At 38.4% G+C, this 20622-nt stretch overlaps 1 protein-coding gene and 1 long non-coding RNA gene across 2 annotated transcripts; both read right to left on the reverse strand.

Annotated features, from left to right (window-relative positions):
• Window positions 1-928: 928 nt before the first annotated feature.
• On the reverse strand, window positions 929-19995 carry LOC144357543 (retinal homeobox protein Rx-B-like). Its single transcript, XM_078011674.1, has 5 exons — window positions 19932-19995; window positions 15282-15401; window positions 12031-12203; window positions 1341-1428; window positions 929-1227 (listed from the first exon to the last, which is right to left on the reverse strand). Exons 1-5 carry the CDS (start codon window positions 19993-19995, stop codon window positions 929-931), a joined length of 744 nt encoding a protein of 247 aa, XP_077867800.1.
• LOC146740177 (uncharacterized) lies at window positions 4596-5695 on the reverse strand. The gene is made up of 2 exons (XR_014929949.1): window positions 5393-5695; window positions 4596-4899 (listed from the first exon to the last, which is right to left on the reverse strand). It is a non-coding gene; the product is annotated as an uncharacterized LOC146740177 (long non-coding RNA).
• Window positions 19996-20622: the final 627 nt, after the last annotated feature.

Raw genomic sequence — 20622 nt, forward strand, 5'->3', positions numbered from 1 at the left:
GATAAATCTCTTGGTCATTCGCGTGAAAGTATCATTCACTGGCAGTGCGTGACAGTAAGTTTGCAATGAAAGTACATAATAGATGATAACGTCAGGTACTAGTAATTGAGATATCTAGCACCCCCTCTACAGTCGAAGCAATTCTGTGACGTAAATGGTTGAAAGAAACAGATATCAGCGTCGCTATTGTTGGATCTGTTGGCATTCTTCATTTTTGAAAGGTTTGAACGCAATGTGCGCTAAATACCGATTTTGACTCTTATAAACGTAACAAATTGTCCAATATAAATAACAATATAAGGTATTCATATATTACGTGACTTGTCGAAATCGAATATATTTTTAATTTCGCACTGTTGTTACCATGCTGTTACTTGTGAAGACAGGAGTAAGATAGAGATGCTACTGTCACCGTTTCTTTTCCTCCTGGTTATTGAAAGGGGAGAACAATATGATTCATTGGACACTCTGGACACAGCTAGATGACCAAGACTTTGCCGATGACCTGGCGCTTCTCTCACACAACCACAAACATATGCAAGATAAAACAGCTCATCTGGATACAACGTCAATCAGCACAGGACTCAAGATCAGTAGAAAGAAGACCGAACTCATGAAAATCAACACTACAGACAGTACACCAGTCACGTTTGGATGGGATGAAGTGAAGGAGATAGAGTCCTTTGTATACTGTACGTGGGAAGTGTGGTAGACCAACAAGTGGGCACGGATAAGGATGTTACAGCCAGGATAGGGAAACCAAAGGGCAAGCGAAAGAGGGGAAGGCCTAAGAACATCTGGAGAAGGGACACTGAGGCAGAGATGAGGAGCATCAGTAACAGCTGGCATGACCTGAGAAAGAAGGCCCAGAGACGAGTACAGTGGAGGACGATCATCGGTGACCTGTTGTTACCATGGTTACCACTAATTAACACAAACCAAGGTTGGCAGCGTGCTCCTTTGCTTTCATTCGCAACTGTGCGATACTGGAGCTTCTGATTTCATCTAGACCGTGGAAGAAATGACCCGTTAGAATTGAACTGGATGGTGTCGACATGGTGTCCTTTTCCGTCTTGACGGATGGTGGCGCTGTCTTTGTCGTTATCAATTCCGTCGCCGAGTTCTTCGTTGCATCCCATCCAGTTGAAATGGCGTTAGTTTGGTCATGTGCCGAATTATTTTTGCTGATTGAAGGGGTCATCCGCCGACTACTTTCACCGTTATACACTGTAATGAACACAGGAAATAGAAACAGATCATGATGATTTCAATTTTAATCTAATCTAATCTAATCTAATCTAATCTAATCTAATCTAATCTAATCTAACTGTGGATCTTACCTTCGTTTTCTTCGACTTGTGGTGAACTCTTAACTGTTACTTCCCGAACTTGTTTCCTCCACTTTGCTCTCCTATTTTGGAACCACACCTAGGATCGAATAATGAAACCAAGATACTGAGCAACAGTTGAATATGTATCATACAGTTTCTCGAGAATACGATTCTTAATACATTTTCACGATAAGCTATTCGTGTATTGCATAGCAGTCATGCATGGAGCGTTCTAATTTTTTGTAGACGAACAATTTGTTGTGATATATTCATCGTCTATAGCATTACGGCTGTATAAACGGTAATCGACCCGACATGGATGCATATTCATATTTCACCGGCATTCCCTAAACCAATTTTTATGAAATTTGAAATGTTATGCTACAGGGAAATAACAGATAATAAATATAAACGACTGAGATGCATGGGCAACTTTCATTCAAATTAGAGTATCCAATAAATAGCTGTACGTATGTGCTTTGAAATCAGTCTACTAATTCATAGTGATACAAAACTGTTGAAAATTGGGGAAATTTGATACCTAACATAATTATTTTCCTTCAAAAAATAAGCAGCACCCCACAGCTCCTAGCAGTACTTGTGTTTACTCTGCCACGCCTCCCACAGCTCCTAACAGTACATGTACATGTGTTTACTCTGCCACGCCTTAGAAACTTGGCTTTTAATATAGGGAGTTTGTAACCTTTTGTAAGAGAAGGGAGATGGAGAAGCAGGTAAGAACTGTACAGCGAGGGGTTACCTGAATAAAGCTGGACTATCTGTAATGAACTAATGTGTATTCATTTGGGATATCTACGTGTAAGTGATATAAGCCAAGCGAGACGAAGATCCCGATCCCCAAACAGGAAGCCGAGTGTTCATAACAGTACAATCAGTTATCAAACCTAAAATCTTCGTTTAGGAAATGCTTAATAATTCATCTGCAGTTTTTTACGAGTTTAACTGTCGATTTATTTAATAAAATAATATCTAATGTTGTTAATCTAAAAAGAGGGTCGGCAAGGGGTATTTTCGTAATAATGTAATTTAAATACTAGTAAATAAAATACGTAATTTCGTGGACATAGGCAAAGTGTAAAATGTAATCAGCTATTTTATTCTTCCGTAATTCGTACAAAGATCTTATTTTTTGTAAGTGTAAAGAGCATTTTTCACATTAAATTTCGTAATTCAAACGAAATTACAAACTTGCAATTGCTCTTTTGAAACCCGGTGTCATGCGAAAAATCTTCAGTATGCTAAAACATCAGAGTAAAAGTCGTTGCACATGCGCAGTGAAGTTCTTGAATTTTCTTCGGGGTTCAGTAGAATCACAGTCCCTGGTAGATCTCGTAAATAATGTGCATTGTTCTTTGAAAACAAATGTTCAGCTGTTGGCACCGACAGCATAGGACAGAGGCAGAAGGATAAGTTTCGGACACACATGTTTTATATCTTGTTGATTGAACCCTTACCGTTCTATGTATTTATATTTATATTTATATTATATTTTTATACAAGACACTTCGAGATGAGCGTCTTTTGCGGTCAATAATATTTCCAAATTTTTTTGTTTACTATTGGTGATTCGCTCCGCTAGACTTGCCCTTAAAATCACGTTTGTTGGCGATCCGCTCCCCTAGGATTACCCTTAAAATCACTTTTGTGTGTCTGTGTGGGTGATTTCCAGTGTTTTCACGTATTAACTCTTCTGTGATTATTTTGGCATGGCCAATTTTGCTCAAACTTGGCAGGTAGGTCACACCTTTACCCTAGTTATTGGGAAAAATCTGAAAAAAATATTCTGGCCCAACATTTCCATGGCAACAGCCAAAAAACTGATTTTTTTTAATTACCTTCGCGCCAAATATATTTCACCCTACATTTCTACGATTAAGTAGCTTATTCTACTCAGTCTGAGTGTGGGCATATATTCACTGGGTTTGTTATGTCTATTTTCATTACCGAGAAACTTGACCTCAAAGTTAAGGTAAATTTTTACCAGCAACGGTTTTACTGCTCTGTGGGTTTTTTTCTTTGCATTGGCTAATTTTGTTCATACTTGACAGGCAGGTCGTACCGTCACTAATTGAAAAAGAAAATCTAGGCTCACCGCTGCCATGGCAACAGCCAAAAACTGATTTTTGAATAGTTTCGTCCAAAATTTGTTTTTGTTTGTTTTTATTTTGGCTACGTTGCGCACTGGTAGGAAATCACCGGCGCCAACATTGTTACACTGTATCAACGTAATCCCAACGCAACTTTGAACTATGAATGAACTGTAAATGCTACCTTCAATCCAGAAAATACTATCCCAAAGTGGTTGGAAATAATAAATTTAACGGCAAAATACGTCCTAGTAACAAAATAAAGTGACTTCTAAAGACTGAGTGTTTTTTTTTTTGCTAACTTCGTATACGGGGCCCGGTTTTAGTTATAAACCGACGTTAGCTTCACGTTCAAGTCCTACCATGACAACAGCCGAAAACATGTTGCTTTTTTTAGCGGAGCGGATCGCCAACCAGTTTATCGGCTTGTTTTATAAACTCGCTTGGCAATTCCCACCACCAATTAGACCATGTCACAGCATTTCGCCTACTTTTCCAACAAATCCAAAATCACTCATAATTTTGTTTACTTTACATTTGTACTATGATTACATTTTAAGTTTTGATAATTTTAATGCATACATGCACACTCACAAAATACACCCAAAATAAGATAATTTAATACATAGCCTTGACAAATAAGCATTATTTTTCCTTGACTTAATATTGCTTTTTTTCTATCTGTGTAACGCCAAGTGGAATTCCTGATGAGATTTGAAGTTCAGTTCACAACTAACGGTTTTGCAATATTAGAGGCTGTGAACTTGTCCATGGAGGCTGCAGATTAATAAATATTGTATTCACTGACATTTATGTTGTATTTACATTTGTAATAAGTTCCACAGTATTTCTTACTGGTGTGACTACAGTGTGTAGTGTTTTTGTTTTGTCGAATGTTGTCAGTTGTTTGTTTTGTGTTCTTGGAATTCTGTACAAAAATCAACAACGGTTAAATAGGTATGTCATTTCCCAATCTGATTAAAATCTGATGTAGTGTACGGGCTGTAATTATTTTGGCTATAAACTTGTTTTAATTTTATTTTGTATTACTTTTGTTATTAACGCCCTTTTATTTTATTATTTTACTTTGATTTTGATTTTTTTTAATTCCGCCCTACCTACATCTGATCCGACGCCTATGTAAGTCCCGTTCAAATCTCGCGTAAGTAACAGCCAATCACAGTCCCCCTTTTATACAGGCTGTCGGTTGCTTACTTTTCAGTGTATACGGGCAATCTTTCTGTACATTTATATTTTGCCCACTTGAATAAACCATTAATAGAAAATTGCTAGTACATTTTTATTTGCAAAAAAAATTCCACAGCATTTTACAATTTTTGTCATTTCATTGAATATTTGTTTCACTTCCAACAAATGTGTACACTTCCAGATACATCTTCGCCAGCCAAGGTTCGTTCATTCAGTCATCGCTTCAATTTTACATCACTGAACATAATTATCTAGAATGGAAGCAAAAAAGAGTAAACCGTAATGATTAGAACACTGTAAACAGCTATAGTAAACAATGCAAACTGATTTTAAATTGTATAGCGGTCACCGGCCCACGGCATCGACGCAGAAAATTGGAGCAAAAAAATATTTCCTGATCAATTGCGATGTGTTCCAAATAAAAAATATTTTATTCCAGTCCAAATCAGCTCATTTACTTTAATAAAGTGTTATTGTATAATGTACAAAATGTTGATACAATTTGATGAATATTTACAGCTACGGCTTCAATATCGTAGAAGATTTTGGCCCGATCGTCAACAAAACATCACCCGTCTCCAGGGCAGGCGACTGGAAAAAGACACTGGTGTTCGGTCGAACCGGTAGAAACAAAATCGTCACTCCCAGAATAACTATGCAAAATAACGATCTAAAGTCGAACCATTCGAGCCACAATATTAACATAAAAATGACTTTCGTTGTATTTGACAATGATAAACTTACCGAAAAGCCGTGTTTTTCTCGGTCGGTATAATCCGCCATTTTATTTGAGTGTGTTTGCCATCTGACTCTGCCCGGTGACGCCATCATGTGCGCTATAGAAGGAGGTCTGTGATTCGTTGACTAAAATCGTCGATAGTGGGTCTCGTTGAAATCTCGTTACATAGGCATCGGTTCAGATGTAGGTAGGGCGGAATTTAAAAAAATCACAAAATCAAAGTAAAATAATAAAATAAAAGGGCATTAATAACAAAAGTAATAAAAAATAAAATTAAAATAAGTTTATAGCCAAAATAATTAAAGCCCGTACACTACATCAGATTTTAATCAGATTGGTCATTTCCATATTTTGCAGTATATCGTAGACAGTACTTGTATAGTCTGTTCTCCAGCATAAATATTGGATTGTTCGGAAGCATGAGATTGTAATGTACATTTCGTTCATTAACGTTGTACGATGGATGACGATTTCTCAGGGGCCTTCAGAGTCCTATGTCCTAGTCCTTCCTATATCTGTCAGCCGTCGCCGTCCACAGCAGCGATATGATTTGACACATCGAAATTTAGAATCACAGGTGTATACATATTGCATAGAAATGAACATTAAATACATCTATCCCGGCCAGCAATCAAATCATCAATCTTCATGAGTGACGTAACTGACATGTTGTCAAAATCGCAAGTGTGCATATTTTCGTACAGTGATGTAAATATTGCTACAATCAAAGACGTGCTGAACAGAAAGTCCATTCTGGGCTGGTACCATTGTAAAATTTTGGGGAGTAGAGGACTATTTATATGGGAGACGTTACAATACGGAACTATTTAAATTGTTCGATTTGCATATAAAAATCATTTATTGGAACAGTAAGCAAATAACACCGAATAAACGGCAAGGTAAAGACTATGTCTAATATAGTAAATACGTACTGCGTGCGTGACTCGAACCGGCGCTCGCGTACGGCACCTAATCGCCTAGCTTCACGCCACTACACGTCTTCCCCTCGGCCACCCCCAAAAAAGGATGCTTAATAACCGAGCTTATTACGTGCAGAGAACGTGAAACCCGTCCACGCGATACGCGCCACACAGCATGGCCAGAATGCGGCAAAGGCCATGTTCCATATTCACCAAAAAACAAAGTTGTTATGTTTCTAGACACACAACAGACTCGAAACAATAGAAACCGTCCGATCCGAGCGACCTGCGTTCTTGAAAATCGAGTCTTATCGCCCCTGCGTTTCCGAGCAAAAAAACGTTGAGGCCAAAAACGACCTATTTTCGCCCAATCTTCTATGAATTTTTCATAATATAGCTAATTCAGTCCAGCGGTTAGATAGGGTATTTATTAGAGACGCCCGGAGAACCAAAATTTAGGACGTGAATCGCTGCGGCGACGAAAAATCAGCGAAAATAGCCAAGGGGGTGAGGGACTGCATTTCAAAAACATATTTTATATATAGGGTATATAACTAATAACTCGCACATTGCAAGTGCGGCGTATTTGCATGTATTTACCAATAACTCGTACGTCAGAAGTACAGTGAATTTGAATTAAATTTGCCGAGATGATCAGTTCAGAAATGTTTATTACCAAACGCTTCAGCGTGTATTAAGAGTTTGTTTTCAGGGGTGGGTGATACCAAGGTGGGAAATGGATGTACATATGGGGTTAATCCCTTGAATTGCAATAGAAAGAGGGGGGGGCAAGGGTTATTTTCGTTCAACATAATTGCAATATTTTTTTGTTCGTACTACGTAAATTGAAAAAATAAATTCCGTAATTCTGTAATCACAGGCTAGACGTACAACGTAATCGATCAAATATTTTTTTCGTACACTGTAAAAATGTGTCATTTTTCTCGGTACGTACAAGGATTTACATCCAAATTAAAAAATCGTAAAGAATAATCCAGGGAAATTACATTATAGAAACTGTAAAACGACTAGATGACAAAATTCACTACAAAATTGAATGTCAAGACGTAAAAGGCCATCTAACCGAATGAAGAGCATTACGAGGATAATATGCGCGTGCATCTCTACACAAGGCGCAGCAATGGCGGAGAATTTGAGCCGGAGAGCTCTTCGGACCATTCAATGTTCCATTTTTTAACACTGTAAACTGTAAAAACGTCTTTTTTTCCCTTGTAAATTGTAAAACGCCCTTTTTATTTCCCGTAAAACCGTACCAGCTACCCCTCTTGCCTCCCCTCTATAAAGGGTTCAGGCTGAAATACATAGTGTTTTCATGTTTCGTCTGATATTTCTGTGGTATTCTGCTGCTGTAAGTAATACACGAATTGTTCCGAAATTCAGTATATTGTGTGTATTCCATATGTGAATATGTGAGGGATACAGAGATGTGTATAGTGAAAAGTAATATCTATCCTTCTTTTGCATCTCTGAGCATTTCTGTTTTAGCATATTGGTTTGAAAATGTAGAACTTGCATGATTTGCAATGTTTTTTTTTTACTGGGACTCCCCTATTGATCGAATCCCGGGTTTGAACGAGAACGGCACACCACGTGATTCGTTTGAATACAATGCTGATGGCAAACATGCCGTGCTACTGCGGTACTCCACTGACGGGATGACTTACTAGTACTGCATGCTACAACTTCGCTTCTGATGTTGCTTGCTAGCCGTGCATGTTTGCCAATGCACAGATCTGTGGAGGAACTTTTAACTTCAACATCAACCGTGTATCGTAGTCGCCCAGTTTAAGTTCTGGTTCTGTCATGGTCCCAACTAAATGGCGACAGTCGTCGTGCCGCGTCCTGTTCGATATGCGACTCATAGCGACGTATACAACGCGTGTAAAATACATTGTTTATTTACATGAAATTCGAACACGCGCTCCGCTACGACCACCGCGCTTACACATCCACGAGTTATTTATTCGGACAATGACTCAAATTAGACGTCTGATTATTTTATTTTCACACGTACAGCGACACGCGTTCTACACTGACAAGCGTTGCTAAGTCGCAGCACTGTCTTGGAGCATATTAATGGGCAATTGGGTTCCCCGACCTAAATTTCTATCCCGGTTTGTTGCACGTTCTTTTTTTAATATGAAATAATCAAATATGGGACATATGTATAGTAACAGAACCCCACACCCTCCCCGTGGCTTCGCTCGTGAAAGTACGGCAGCAGGATGCACCGCATCACTCGTGAAAATAACTTCCATACGCAATGAAAACCACGAGGAGGGTATCTGTCATAATACTTCATTATCACTGAAAACATTTTTCCCCTGAAATAAATTCCAGTGAAAATGCCATTTCCCTCATACTCTATTGAGACACAGCGCAGTGAAAATTGGATTCACATGTAATGCTCGAAAACATGTCAGCAAAAATTAATTAAGTGAAATTCTACGTGACTTCATAATAATTGGAAATGAACACATTACACCCGACCCTACCACTCCATATACAATGTAAACTACACCCCAAAATATCCTTTCACCCACAGTTACTACCGTGTTTCACCAGTGTATTCTATTTGACGTCAGGAGAAATTGAAATATACAAATTAATTATAATTTCAGCCTCTAGTTGACCACTGATTAAATAAACTACCTCGTCTTTATGTCAACTTGCAGTTATTCGTTGCCTACATCAGTGACTTCAAAATATATGTTTCAATCCCAGGAATTTCACTCGCTGTTAATTGCATGGGAGTGCCAGTCTTTAATGAATTTCTATTGTCATGTCAATTTCTTGCGATTACTCGGAACATTAAGCTGTAACCACATACCGCCTAGGTGCTGTAATTAAATCCTGGTGTAAGCACCATATGAACTATGAACTATGCATGTGAAGCCAGCTGTGGGGTATATTCAATCCTATAGATTTCTCATTTGGTAACTATTTGCTGCAAATGCAACAAAAATCGATATAAAAAATATTACCCACACAGTATTCTACAAGTTACTTGTTTACTCTCCTGTTTCGACAATTATATGTCTTTCCAGGACTAGTTAAATTCGCAGTCTATATGTTTGATATTGATTTAAGAGAAATATTTTTAAAGGTTTACATAGACGGACGCATTTTTGTAAATTAACAAGTTTGTAGTTTGTATATTGGCTATGTATAATTGCTGAACACATCGACATTACATTTTGTAATCGTGTCAGTTGTTCGTACTTATAATTGTATTTTATATTATTAAATAGAAAATAAAACCACCAGCCTGCAACGTACGCAACGAGTTATTTTTATATGAATGTAAATACGCCGTACTTATTGGTATATAAATACAAATGCGTTAAAATTACATGTAAATGCATAATACAATGCACTATTATATTAGTAAATATAATTATGTATAATTATATGTATATGTATTAACTGCAAGGACTCAATCAATAAGATATAAAACATATGTGTGGTCGAAACTATTACCGGGGTGGCAAATGGTGGCCAACCCCCGCCCATCGTACATTTCATACATATTACAATTATCTTATTGAAATTATCTGCTGCAGGAACTATCGGTAAATACAAATAATACATTTATAAGCAAAATAATATAACCTAGCACTATCACGAGCACCTATGTCTGTGTGTATTTTGGCGAGTGTACGTGAAAGTTCAAGATGCAAACACCAGATGTTTTAGTTTCACAAGGATGAAAGATTTACCTTATTTTGCCTGACGTTGTACACAATACGTGTCGCATTTTTTTTGTAATTCAACTATTCTATTGTTTCACTAGAATAAAATGTGAAAAAAGTTGTCTCTTCTAGTTTCCTTCTAGTGGTAATTCCACAAAAATATTAAGAATGACCACGTTCTTTTTACCAGACATGAACAAATAATTGCTAAGAATTAAGAATAGTTGATATCGTCATAAAAAGAAAACATCTGACAAGATACCTACATAACATGTATCAAATCAATTGAGCTGGAAGTCATCGGGAAGCAGTTTTGACAAAAATTACCCCAAATATTCACAAAAATACAATATTTTACACAAAATATGAGAGACCCACCCAAAGGAGTAGTATACTAAACATTAAAACACTCAGGCTACTGGTTTTCTAGAAGATGCAAATTCAATTGTTAAAGGACGAACAACAGTTAATCAGTAATATGATCAGCTCCGTTGCTGTGTCATCTTTGATGGCAGCGGAGCTAAAAATTATTAGTATTCAAGTCAAAAATACAAAATACAAAACTTGTTATAATTAATAGTTATTTTGTCAATAAAATAATTAAAGTATACAATTGTATTTTTTCAGTAAGCTTAAGATCTAATCCTAACAACATACAATGATGATCATTGTGTCGCCTTGTATAGTATATTTATGATGTTTTATCTGGCATCAGATTTTAATTTGTCACTGTAATAGTTATTCTAACAACTTGTCAAAAGTTCCCTCCCTTATTTACTGTGTCTGTACAGATTCTACATGTCATGATCATATGCATATTTAATTTGTATGCTTATTTGCTCATTTACGTTCGAAGTTAACACGATTTTCCCAAATATTCTGACTTTTACAATGACATGTACGGAATATTATCTACACTTTATTTAATGTGTTGTACAATTGTTCTCGACAAACATTGTTCTTTAGTGGAACTATCATGATTATATTTCCATGTGTCTAGATATCGGTCACTGATTCGACTTGATAACTGGTTTCCAGTGAAGGGCTCGGTGATATCATTCAACGCTCGCTCATAGCCTATTATTATTTGGGTTTATACAAGTACTAGACGGAGATCGAATCAGTGATTGGAACTAATTACAGACATAAAACTTGAACCACGGATTGTTTTTTTACTATGCATGATGACTTTGGCGTCCACAAGTATAATCTAACGATGATTCTAGGAGTAATCTCCAAATATAAAAAACAATTAATCAAGAATATAATGGCGTGTTAAATACTTCGTGTGTGATTGGCTACATAAGTGGAATGTGTGGAGGCCACACCTCAATATTCTAAACTTCCATGTAGTATAGTGTGTTTAGGAAAGTAAATAAAGTCAGTTTTGGCGAGTCCCCACGAGGCGTCTGAGACTAAAGGTTGACACAATTTTGTCTGTGTGTGTCTTTGCTTGGCTGAAAGGTTTGTGAACGAGACGATCCCGGGTACCTGATGTAACGTTTATGACCACGAGAATTAAACAGCTTATAGAACACTGGGAAGTATATCACGCCGGAAATATTTTCGTACGTTTACGTGCGACATTAATTCCTGGCCCGATTCCCGCATCTGTGTGCACGTGACACAAATCCAGAAGATTTGTCACAGCAGAACGTGTTGACTGGAGGACTATTCAATGTGTGTCATTGTTTGATTCTTGGTTCTTTAACACAAATTATCAAATATATTAAAATACTGTAAAATGTAATTAGGATTTTGTTTTATCTGTAAAGTGTAAAAACTCTTTTTTTACTGTAAATGGAACTTTCATTTTATTTCTTGTAAAAACTTAAAATGCCTTATATATTTTCTGCAACCTGTACCAGCTATCCCCCTTGCCCACCCTCTGAAAATGGAGAGGGTCGCCGTGCAGCACGCGTTCGAATTTTGTGAAGACAAAAAAACAATGTATATTACACGTGTGCGTGCCATTTCAAAGTAAACTGTTTTTTATGCTGCAAGCCATACCTGAACACGCGCCTCAGTTAGGTCTATCCGTAACGCCAACTCTTCTCTGCAGAACACATCGGGGTAATGCGACCTTTGGAAAGCTTCTTCCATTTGCTGTAGTTGATAGCTACTGAAAGTAGTTCGGTAACGCCTCTGTTTCCGTTTCATGTTGGGTGAGTAATGCATGAAATCTGAAACAGACAAACGTACGTTGGAGATCGGTAGTGTGAGTACCCATGCTCGGCGATGATGCTTGGCTTACACAAAAAGTACCTCAGCAGCTGGACAAAAAAAAATATTGCTCGACCAAAAATCATTTTCCAGCTATTATATACGCTGTATAAGTACACTGTACGCTGTACATGTTGTTTGGGACGTCAGAGATTCAAAATGCACATGTCAATCTAGCCATTGTAAGTCAGTACATTCCATACATGCTCTTTCAAGTTGCATCCATTGTATATGCGTAATATGGGCATGCTTTCGAATGTATTTCCCGTGTGTGATTATTGTTCAATACAGTGAAGTCAACATACCCATGTTTATACAGACAAGTTCATGAAGGCATAATTGTCTTTCAAAAATACTTTGCCAGATTTTATATGTTTTCGAAAGGCCGATATGTAATTATGCACATGGATTAAAACTGCAGCTCCACTCAAATACCGAATGCTTGACTTCGTGTAATTGTTGATTCATACAGTCAGCCTGAATTTAAATATTTATAAAAAAAAGATACACCAACACGAGTACAGGGGTGTAATCGTGATAGTACATATTTTATATTTTAAGTTTTGCTAGAAAATCAATATTTAGTTAGGTTGCCAAATGTGCCAACAGCCTCAAAGAAAAACACGTTTATTTCATTATGTTTGCAGGTTGACAAATTCCTGTTGTTCTAAGCACAGCCAAAATCTTTGTACAAAGTGGTGTTTGAGGTCTCTTTTTTTCCGCATTTCATTTCAATTCTTCGTAATAATTGTATAGACAGTTAATGAGGTTACTATATGTGGATCCCTGACTGGCGTACGCGAACTGCACATGAGAACCAAGCGGGAATCTAAACCTTTACAAATGTTAATTGAGTCACATTTGAAAGACAGAATGAGTATTCATGTCAAATAATCTCCAAAAGGAATGACAAGAACTGTCGTAGTACATATGTTGCTTAATAATTCATTAATGTAAATAATTATCACTGTTTTGATTTGCTTTCATTTTTTTCCTTTTGAAATATGAAAATTAACAAAACAGATCCAGGGAGCTCCTAGCTGCAATAGGGAAAAAACGCCCCCGCTAAAAAGTAATATTGGTGATTTATTCTCGATCATCCTCGAGATTTGTTGTGACTCAATTTAAATTCCTTTTCAGATCAGAGTTTAAGTTTACGATGCGGATCTGGCGAATTTTTCATTCTTTAAATATAATACGCGCAAAGCGAATAATTTGTTTCAAGTTGCATTGGATTTGTCATATGGTAACAATTGTACACTGAGAAGCCGCTTTAATAATGTAAGCTCACGGCAAGCAGTTTTCAATATATATAAATAATTAACTATGAATTGATTTATACCCCAGGTATCACTGAAATTGTATATAAAAATAAAAATATCCCACTGATTATACATAATGATATCATACCGATTGTAGTTTGCATATAATTGTTGACGAAATTTCAAATACATTTTGAGAGTGATTTATATAATTGTATGTATATAGCGGTAATAGTACAATAGTTTAACTGTGTGGTGATTGATGATCTCCTTAATACTGAATCTATCTCAGTCAGTACTTGTATTTCGCTAATTAATTTCTTGATATTTATTCCTATATATCGAAACAAAATTATGAATATGTATATAAATAGAATAAACTTGTTAACATTTGTATACTAGTATAATAAGCTTGCTTCAATTATTAAAACTAAAAAAGTAATTGAATATTTAATGTTTTACTATATTAATATGACAATTTTCAAGTATTGAAGTATTATAATTATTTGTATATAATCAGTCACAATTAATTTGTATTTACAAATATATAATTTCTGTATTATAAATTGTTTATCATATGTCAAATCACATTACATCATTATCTATGAGATTATTTATAAGAATTTGTTTACACAATTTATGATATATTGATAATAGTTTTGAAAGCTGATTATTTATAAAATAATAATATCTGATGCTCATTAAAGTTAAATAATATAAGGTTATTACGAAGATACCTCAAAGTATGCACGAAGACAGTACAGCGGCAGTATCGACCGACGCGCAGCGGAAGTTGATGCGACAGCGTACTGTCCGAGTGCATACTTTGAGGTATCTTCGTAATAACCTTATTATTATTATACATCTTTTTCCTTTCAAGGATACATCATGGAAATGCCGAAATCCAAAAAGTTTAGAACAGAATCAGCGAACTTCTTTGTATGGAGTCCGGTCAAATCCTGGTGGCAGCCATGTTTGTTTTTATTATTAGAAGACGCTTACGCGCGTAATCATTCCATATTTGGAATTCGCATTTCCAAATATGGTAGTATGAAAATACCCCGTAAAATACCGCAAATTACGGCACGCTGTAACTTATGGCGTTACGGTGACAGATGTATAATAATATATTAAAAATATGACATAAATGGCAATTGATACATTTGGAGATACTGAAATTGTACAGTTTTGACATTACTAAAAATATAAATATCCCACTGATTATACATAATGACATCACGCCGATTGTAGTTTGCATATAATTGTTGACAACATTTCAAATACATTTTGAGTGTGATTTATATTTATAAATGGCAAAATTTCCTGCTAAATTGGAGATTTGACTTGTTTAGTTTCTCTCACAACAGGTCGAGTTTACTTGTAAGAGTGTTTTGCGATATAATCAATATATATATATATATAGCTAACTAGCGGCCATGCTCGTCCTAAAATATGTCTGACTGTCGGCCATGCTGGTCCTCAAATATAGTTACACATATCCTCACAAATATTGTCGGCGCCTAGAAAAAAACGTTTTAAACCGCAACCCCATAGTACTTTTACAGATTCTTTATTACACAACAGAATGAATCAGCCAAATGAATAGTTAGTTAGTTAAACGGTAATTTAAACATAAAGATTACACAGTCATTCTTAAATATTCATTTGTTATCATTTTCTTAAAAAATAAATGAATGAAAAGGTCCTACAGTAATAGGAAAATAGAGTGTGTTTATTTGCTACGCGACACAAATCCAGTCAGTGGCAAACTCTTACCTGTGAACGAGGATGGAATTGAAAGGTTCGGCAAATCGGGTTGGAGCATACTGAAACATGATGTCGTAGTCGGTTGCCGCATTGGTTGAAAAACGTCTTGCTGGGAATTGTGCGATTCAACTACGAAGAAATGAGACAAATTATGCTGTGAAACTAACTACACAATGAAATTTATAGGAGTATTTGTGGGTGTCAGTGTTAATTCTAGAATATGCAAATTCTCCCCACGCTGTAGTGGTGACTTGGTGCAAAAAAAAACAAAAAAACAAGCAGGAAACGTTTTTGTACTGAGCGTTGCTTTACGAGACAGTATTATATGAAGTGGTTTATTTGTAAATTATAAACACACCAGGAACTTGTGCCTGTTGCCCTGGACCATTGGTTGATCTCGGATCAGAACCCACCCACTTGAACATTAGACATAGATCGACCGTACCTTGGAAATAAACACCCTATTTTAGAAAGCAGATACTGTAAACTATGGTTAAACCCACTGGCTGAGAGTTATTTGCTTTGTATAATAGAAAAAAAAACATCCATGTCACGCCTCAACAAGAAGTGGAAAGAGGCGTCGAATCGTCGGAAATGGCCCTGGTACAGTTTGGTGTTACAGTTGTTTATGTGCATCATAATATTGAATAAACCATTTGGACCAGCTACTTCCCCGAAACTACAGCGGTGCACTGCGCTAACACCTCTCCGATATTCAAACATGATGAAATGACCCTCAGAGTTAACGCTTTCAATAATTGATTTACTACAAAACTAAATTCATTATGATGAAATGAAATACATTGTTATCTCTCATATTCCAATACGCGGAGGAGGAGAGCCTGTCATGTGAAATACAATAAATCACAGTATACCTCTTAGTTTATGCAAACCACGCACGTAGGACAAACCATGCAAATACATCGTGCTGGCTGTCGAATTTGGAGGGAATTTCGATATCAAAATGCGAAATGTTGAAAGACCATGTACGAACAGGTCTGGCCAGCTTGATTACTGCGACAATCAGAACAATATTGTCAATACAGATGCTGTAATCCACGACGATTTCTGCATGCGCAGCTGACACTCTATTCGCTAGTAACACAACGAAAATAAGGCGCTGAATTTAAAACGCGCAACCAGGTCGGCAGTGAGCGGGGTCGGCAGATGACTATATGACAGCCAAAATCAGCTTGCCAATAAACAAGTTGAAATTGGAACAAATATCTTATTGTACAGTACTGTTGTCCTGGTCTGTTGTTCTAGGTTTTAGGACGCCTCGTTGCACACGATTTGGACAAGTAAAATGACAAAACAATTATTAGCTGCGCCTGGTTGAATAATTGTGACATCGGTATACACATCTTCATATTTATTGCAATACATTCATACATTACAGTTAATAATTGTTTAATAGTTCAACTATCTTTCAAATGTTAATTAGTACAATCATTTTAATGTTACAATGTTACTGACTGTATTACACACGGACATCTTGAACATAATTCACTCCGGTTAAAACTGTTTCTGTGTTTGGTCCAGTGCCACGTGCCCCCCTCCAATGTAAGCCTATACACCGTGGCCTATTTGGTCAAGTGCCACGTGCCCCCCCCCCGATGTAAGCCTATACACCGTGACCTATTTGGTTCAGTACCACTTACGGCACGCCCCCCAATATAAGCCTATACACCGTGGCCTATACGAACATTGCCCCCCCAATGTTAGCCTATACACCGTGGCCTATACGTACACGTGCCCCCCAATATAAGCCTATACACCGTGGCCTATACGTAAACGTCCCCCTCACAATGTAAGCCTATACACCGTGGCCTATACAAACACGTGCCCCCTCCCAATGTAAGCCTATACACCGTGGCCTATACGTACACGTGCCCCCCAATGTTAGCCTATACACCGTGGCCTATACGTAAACGTCCCCCTCACAATGTAAGCCTATACACCGTGGCCTATACAAACACATGCCCCCTCCCCATGTAAGCCTATACACCGTGGCCTATACGAACACGTGCCCCCCCAATGTTAGCCTATACACCGTGGCCTATACGTACACGTGCCCCCCAATATAAGCCTATACACCGTGGCCTATACGTAAACGTCCCCCTCCCAATGTAAGCCTATACACCGTGGCCTATACGTACACGTGCCCCCTCCCAATGTAAGCCTATACACCGTGGCCTATACGAACACGTGCCCCCCCCCAATGTTAGCCTATACACCGTGGCCTATACGTACACGTGCCCCCCAATATAAGCCTATACACCGTGGCCTATACGTAAACGTCCCCCTCCCAATGTAAGCCTATACACCGTGGCCTATACGAACACGTGCCCCCTCCCAAATGTAAGCCTATACACCGTGGCCTATACGTACACGTGCCCCCTCCCAATGTAAGCCTATACACCGTGGCCTATACGTACACGTGCCCCCTCCCAATGTAAGCCTATACACCGTGGCCTATACGTACACGTGCCCCCTCCCAATGTAAGCCTATACACCGTGGCCTATACGTACACGTGCCCCCTCCCAATGTAAGCCTATACACCGTGGCCTATACGTACACGTGCCCCCTCCCAATGTAAGCCTATACACCGTGGCCTATACGTACACGTGCCCCCTCCCAATGTAAGCCTATACACCGTGGCCTATACGAACACGTGCCCCCTCCCAATGTAAGCCTATACACCGTGGCCTATACGAACACTGCCCCCCAATGTTAGCCTATACACCGTGGCCTATACGTACACGTGCCCCCCAATATAAGCCTATACACCGTGGCCTATACGTACACGTGCCCCCTCCCAATGTAAGCCTATACACCGTGGCCTATACATACACGTGCCCCCTCCCCATGTAAGTCTATACACCGTGGCCTATACGTACACGTGCCCCCCAAATATAAGCCTATACACTGTGGCCTATACGAACACGTGCCCCCCAATGTAAGCCTATACACCGTGGCCTATACGTACACGTGCCCCCCAATGTAAGCCTATACACCGTGGCATATACGTACACGTGCCCCCTCCCAATGTAACCCTATACACCGTGGCCTATACGTACACGTGCCCCCCCCCCCCAGTGTAAGCCCATACAACGTGGCCTATGCATACACATGCCTCCCAATGTAAGCCTATACACCGTGGCCTATACGTACACGTGCCCCCTCCCCTATATAAGCCTATACAACGTGGCCTATACGTACACGTGCCCCCCAATGTAAGTCTATACACCATGGCCTATACGTACACGTGCCCCCTCCCAGTGTAACCCTATACACCGTGGCCTATACGTACACGTGCCCCCCTCCCAATGTAAGCCTATGCACCGTGGCCCATACGTACACGTGCCCCCTCCCATTGTAAGCCTATACACCGTGGCCTATACGTACACGTGCCCCTCCCAATGTAACCCTATACACCGTGGCCTATACGTACACGTGCCCCCTCCCAATGTAAGCCTATGCACCGTGGTCTATACGTACACGTGCCCCCTCCCAATGTAAGCCTATACACCGTGGCCTATACGTACACGTGCCCCCCAATGTAAGCCTATACACCATGGCCTATACGTACACGTGCCCCCTCCCAATGTAAGCCTATGCACCGTGGCCTATACGTACACGTGCCCCCTCCCAATGTAACCCTATACACCGTGGCCTATACGTACACGTGCCCCCTCTCAATGTAAGCCTATACACCGTGGCCTATACGTACACGTGCCCCCCAATGTAAGCCTATACACCGTGGCCTATACGTACACGTGCCCCCACCAATGTAAGCCTATACACCGTGGCCTATACGTACACGTGCCCCCTCTCAATGTAAGCCTATACACCGTGGCCTATACGTACACGTGCCCCCAACAATGTAAGCCTATACACCGTGGCCTATACGTACACGTGGCCCCTCTCAATGTAACCCTATACACCGTGGCCTATACGTACACGTGCCCCCTCCCAATGTAACCCTATACACCGTGGCCTATACGTACACGTGCCCCCTCCCAATGTAACCCTATACACCGTGGCCTATACGTACACGTGCCCCCTCCCAATGTAACCCTATACACCGTGGCCTATACGTACACGTGCCCCCTCCCAATGTATAAATAAATGAATAAATAAATAAATAAATAAATAAATAAATGAATAAATAAATAAATAAATAAATAAATAAATAAATAAATAAATAAATAAATAAATAAATAAATAAATAAATAAATAAATAAATAGATGTATACGTTAATTTATTGTCATATGTGCGTTTGTATCAGATTAAACCACCTGCAATGGAAATTGCCGCAAAATTAAATTAACGCAAATCTGGAATATTATTCACAGTTGTAAGGGAGATGAGACTGAAGTGTCCGTATATTTTTGAACGTAAATTATTCGCTGCAATAAGAACGTTGACAGCAACCCGTGTGCGGTCTTAATTTAATCACCAAATGATAACTAACATGTAATGTCTTGAAAATGAATAGAGAATACAATAATTATTCAATTTTCCGTTTGTCCACCCAACGAGACTAGTTGTATGCTCTTTATAACCGTGATATATGCTCTGGTGAAATTTATCTACAGTGGATAACTTAATTAGATAATTAGTAATTAACTGAGTTATAACAAAGTACACCTACCCATGGTGTGCACCATCGTTGAGCTATCTTCTTTTTGGATTTCATTCTGAACTGAGGTGTCCATTTCCTTACTCAGAGTCAATACTGTATTAAACTTTAAGTCTAATAATTTGACGTTGTAAAAAACGACAGACACGCACACTCCTACCTTGCTTGAAAAGAGGCGAAGTCGTCGTTTCTGGCTTGGTCCTTCCTTTATTTATTATATATATACATGCTCAATTTAATTTTGAACTGATGCAAATACAAGCGAGGTGCCGGGAAGCCATACAGACGTCCAAATTGTGCAGCAGCATGAGAACATAATGATATTTCTCGTAAATTGATGTATAGAAGAAGAAAACCAATTTTTTAATCAAGTCCGATTTGTGAGTTTTCATTTTACTAGATGGAACAAAGATCGCCGGTATAAATAGAATAATAACTGACTGTTCTAGAATTTCCTAACTTTCAAAAGGCGGGAAAGTTTTCTTCAGTCGAATCAAAAGAGCGTTGTTTTGTCATAGCAACATCTCTAATCAGTAATAGCTGGATACATAAAGGGTTCATGTTTTCATACTTAACATTCAAGAGAGAAACTAATCAACCGACACGTGATGAATACAAAAAAAAACAAAACAGTTAAAACTACTCGTGACAGAGTCCACTGGTGAATCGCATTGCACCCGTGTACACAACTGACTCTCCTTAT

This window comes from Saccoglossus kowalevskii, chromosome 7 (genome assembly GCF_978046115.1).
Source record: "Saccoglossus kowalevskii chromosome 7, keSacKowa6.1, whole genome shotgun sequence".
Lineage (NCBI taxonomy): Eukaryota > Metazoa > Hemichordata > Enteropneusta > Harrimaniidae > Saccoglossus > Saccoglossus kowalevskii.

Bases quoted from the DNA above. Each gene is read 5' to 3' on its own strand.
- LOC144357543 (XM_078011674.1), bottom strand. From the start codon at position 19,995: ATGGACACCTCAGTTCAGAATGAAATCCAAAAAGAAGATAGCTCAACG. The intron at 12,204-15,281 runs GTAAGAGTTTGC...TGTCTGTTTCAG, and splicing joins AATTCCATCCTCGTTCACAG to ATTTCATGCATTACTCACCC. The intron at 1,429-12,030 runs GTATGGCTTGCA...ATTCGATCCTAG, and splicing joins TAACTGAGGCGCGTGTTCAG to GTGTGGTTCCAAAATAGGAG.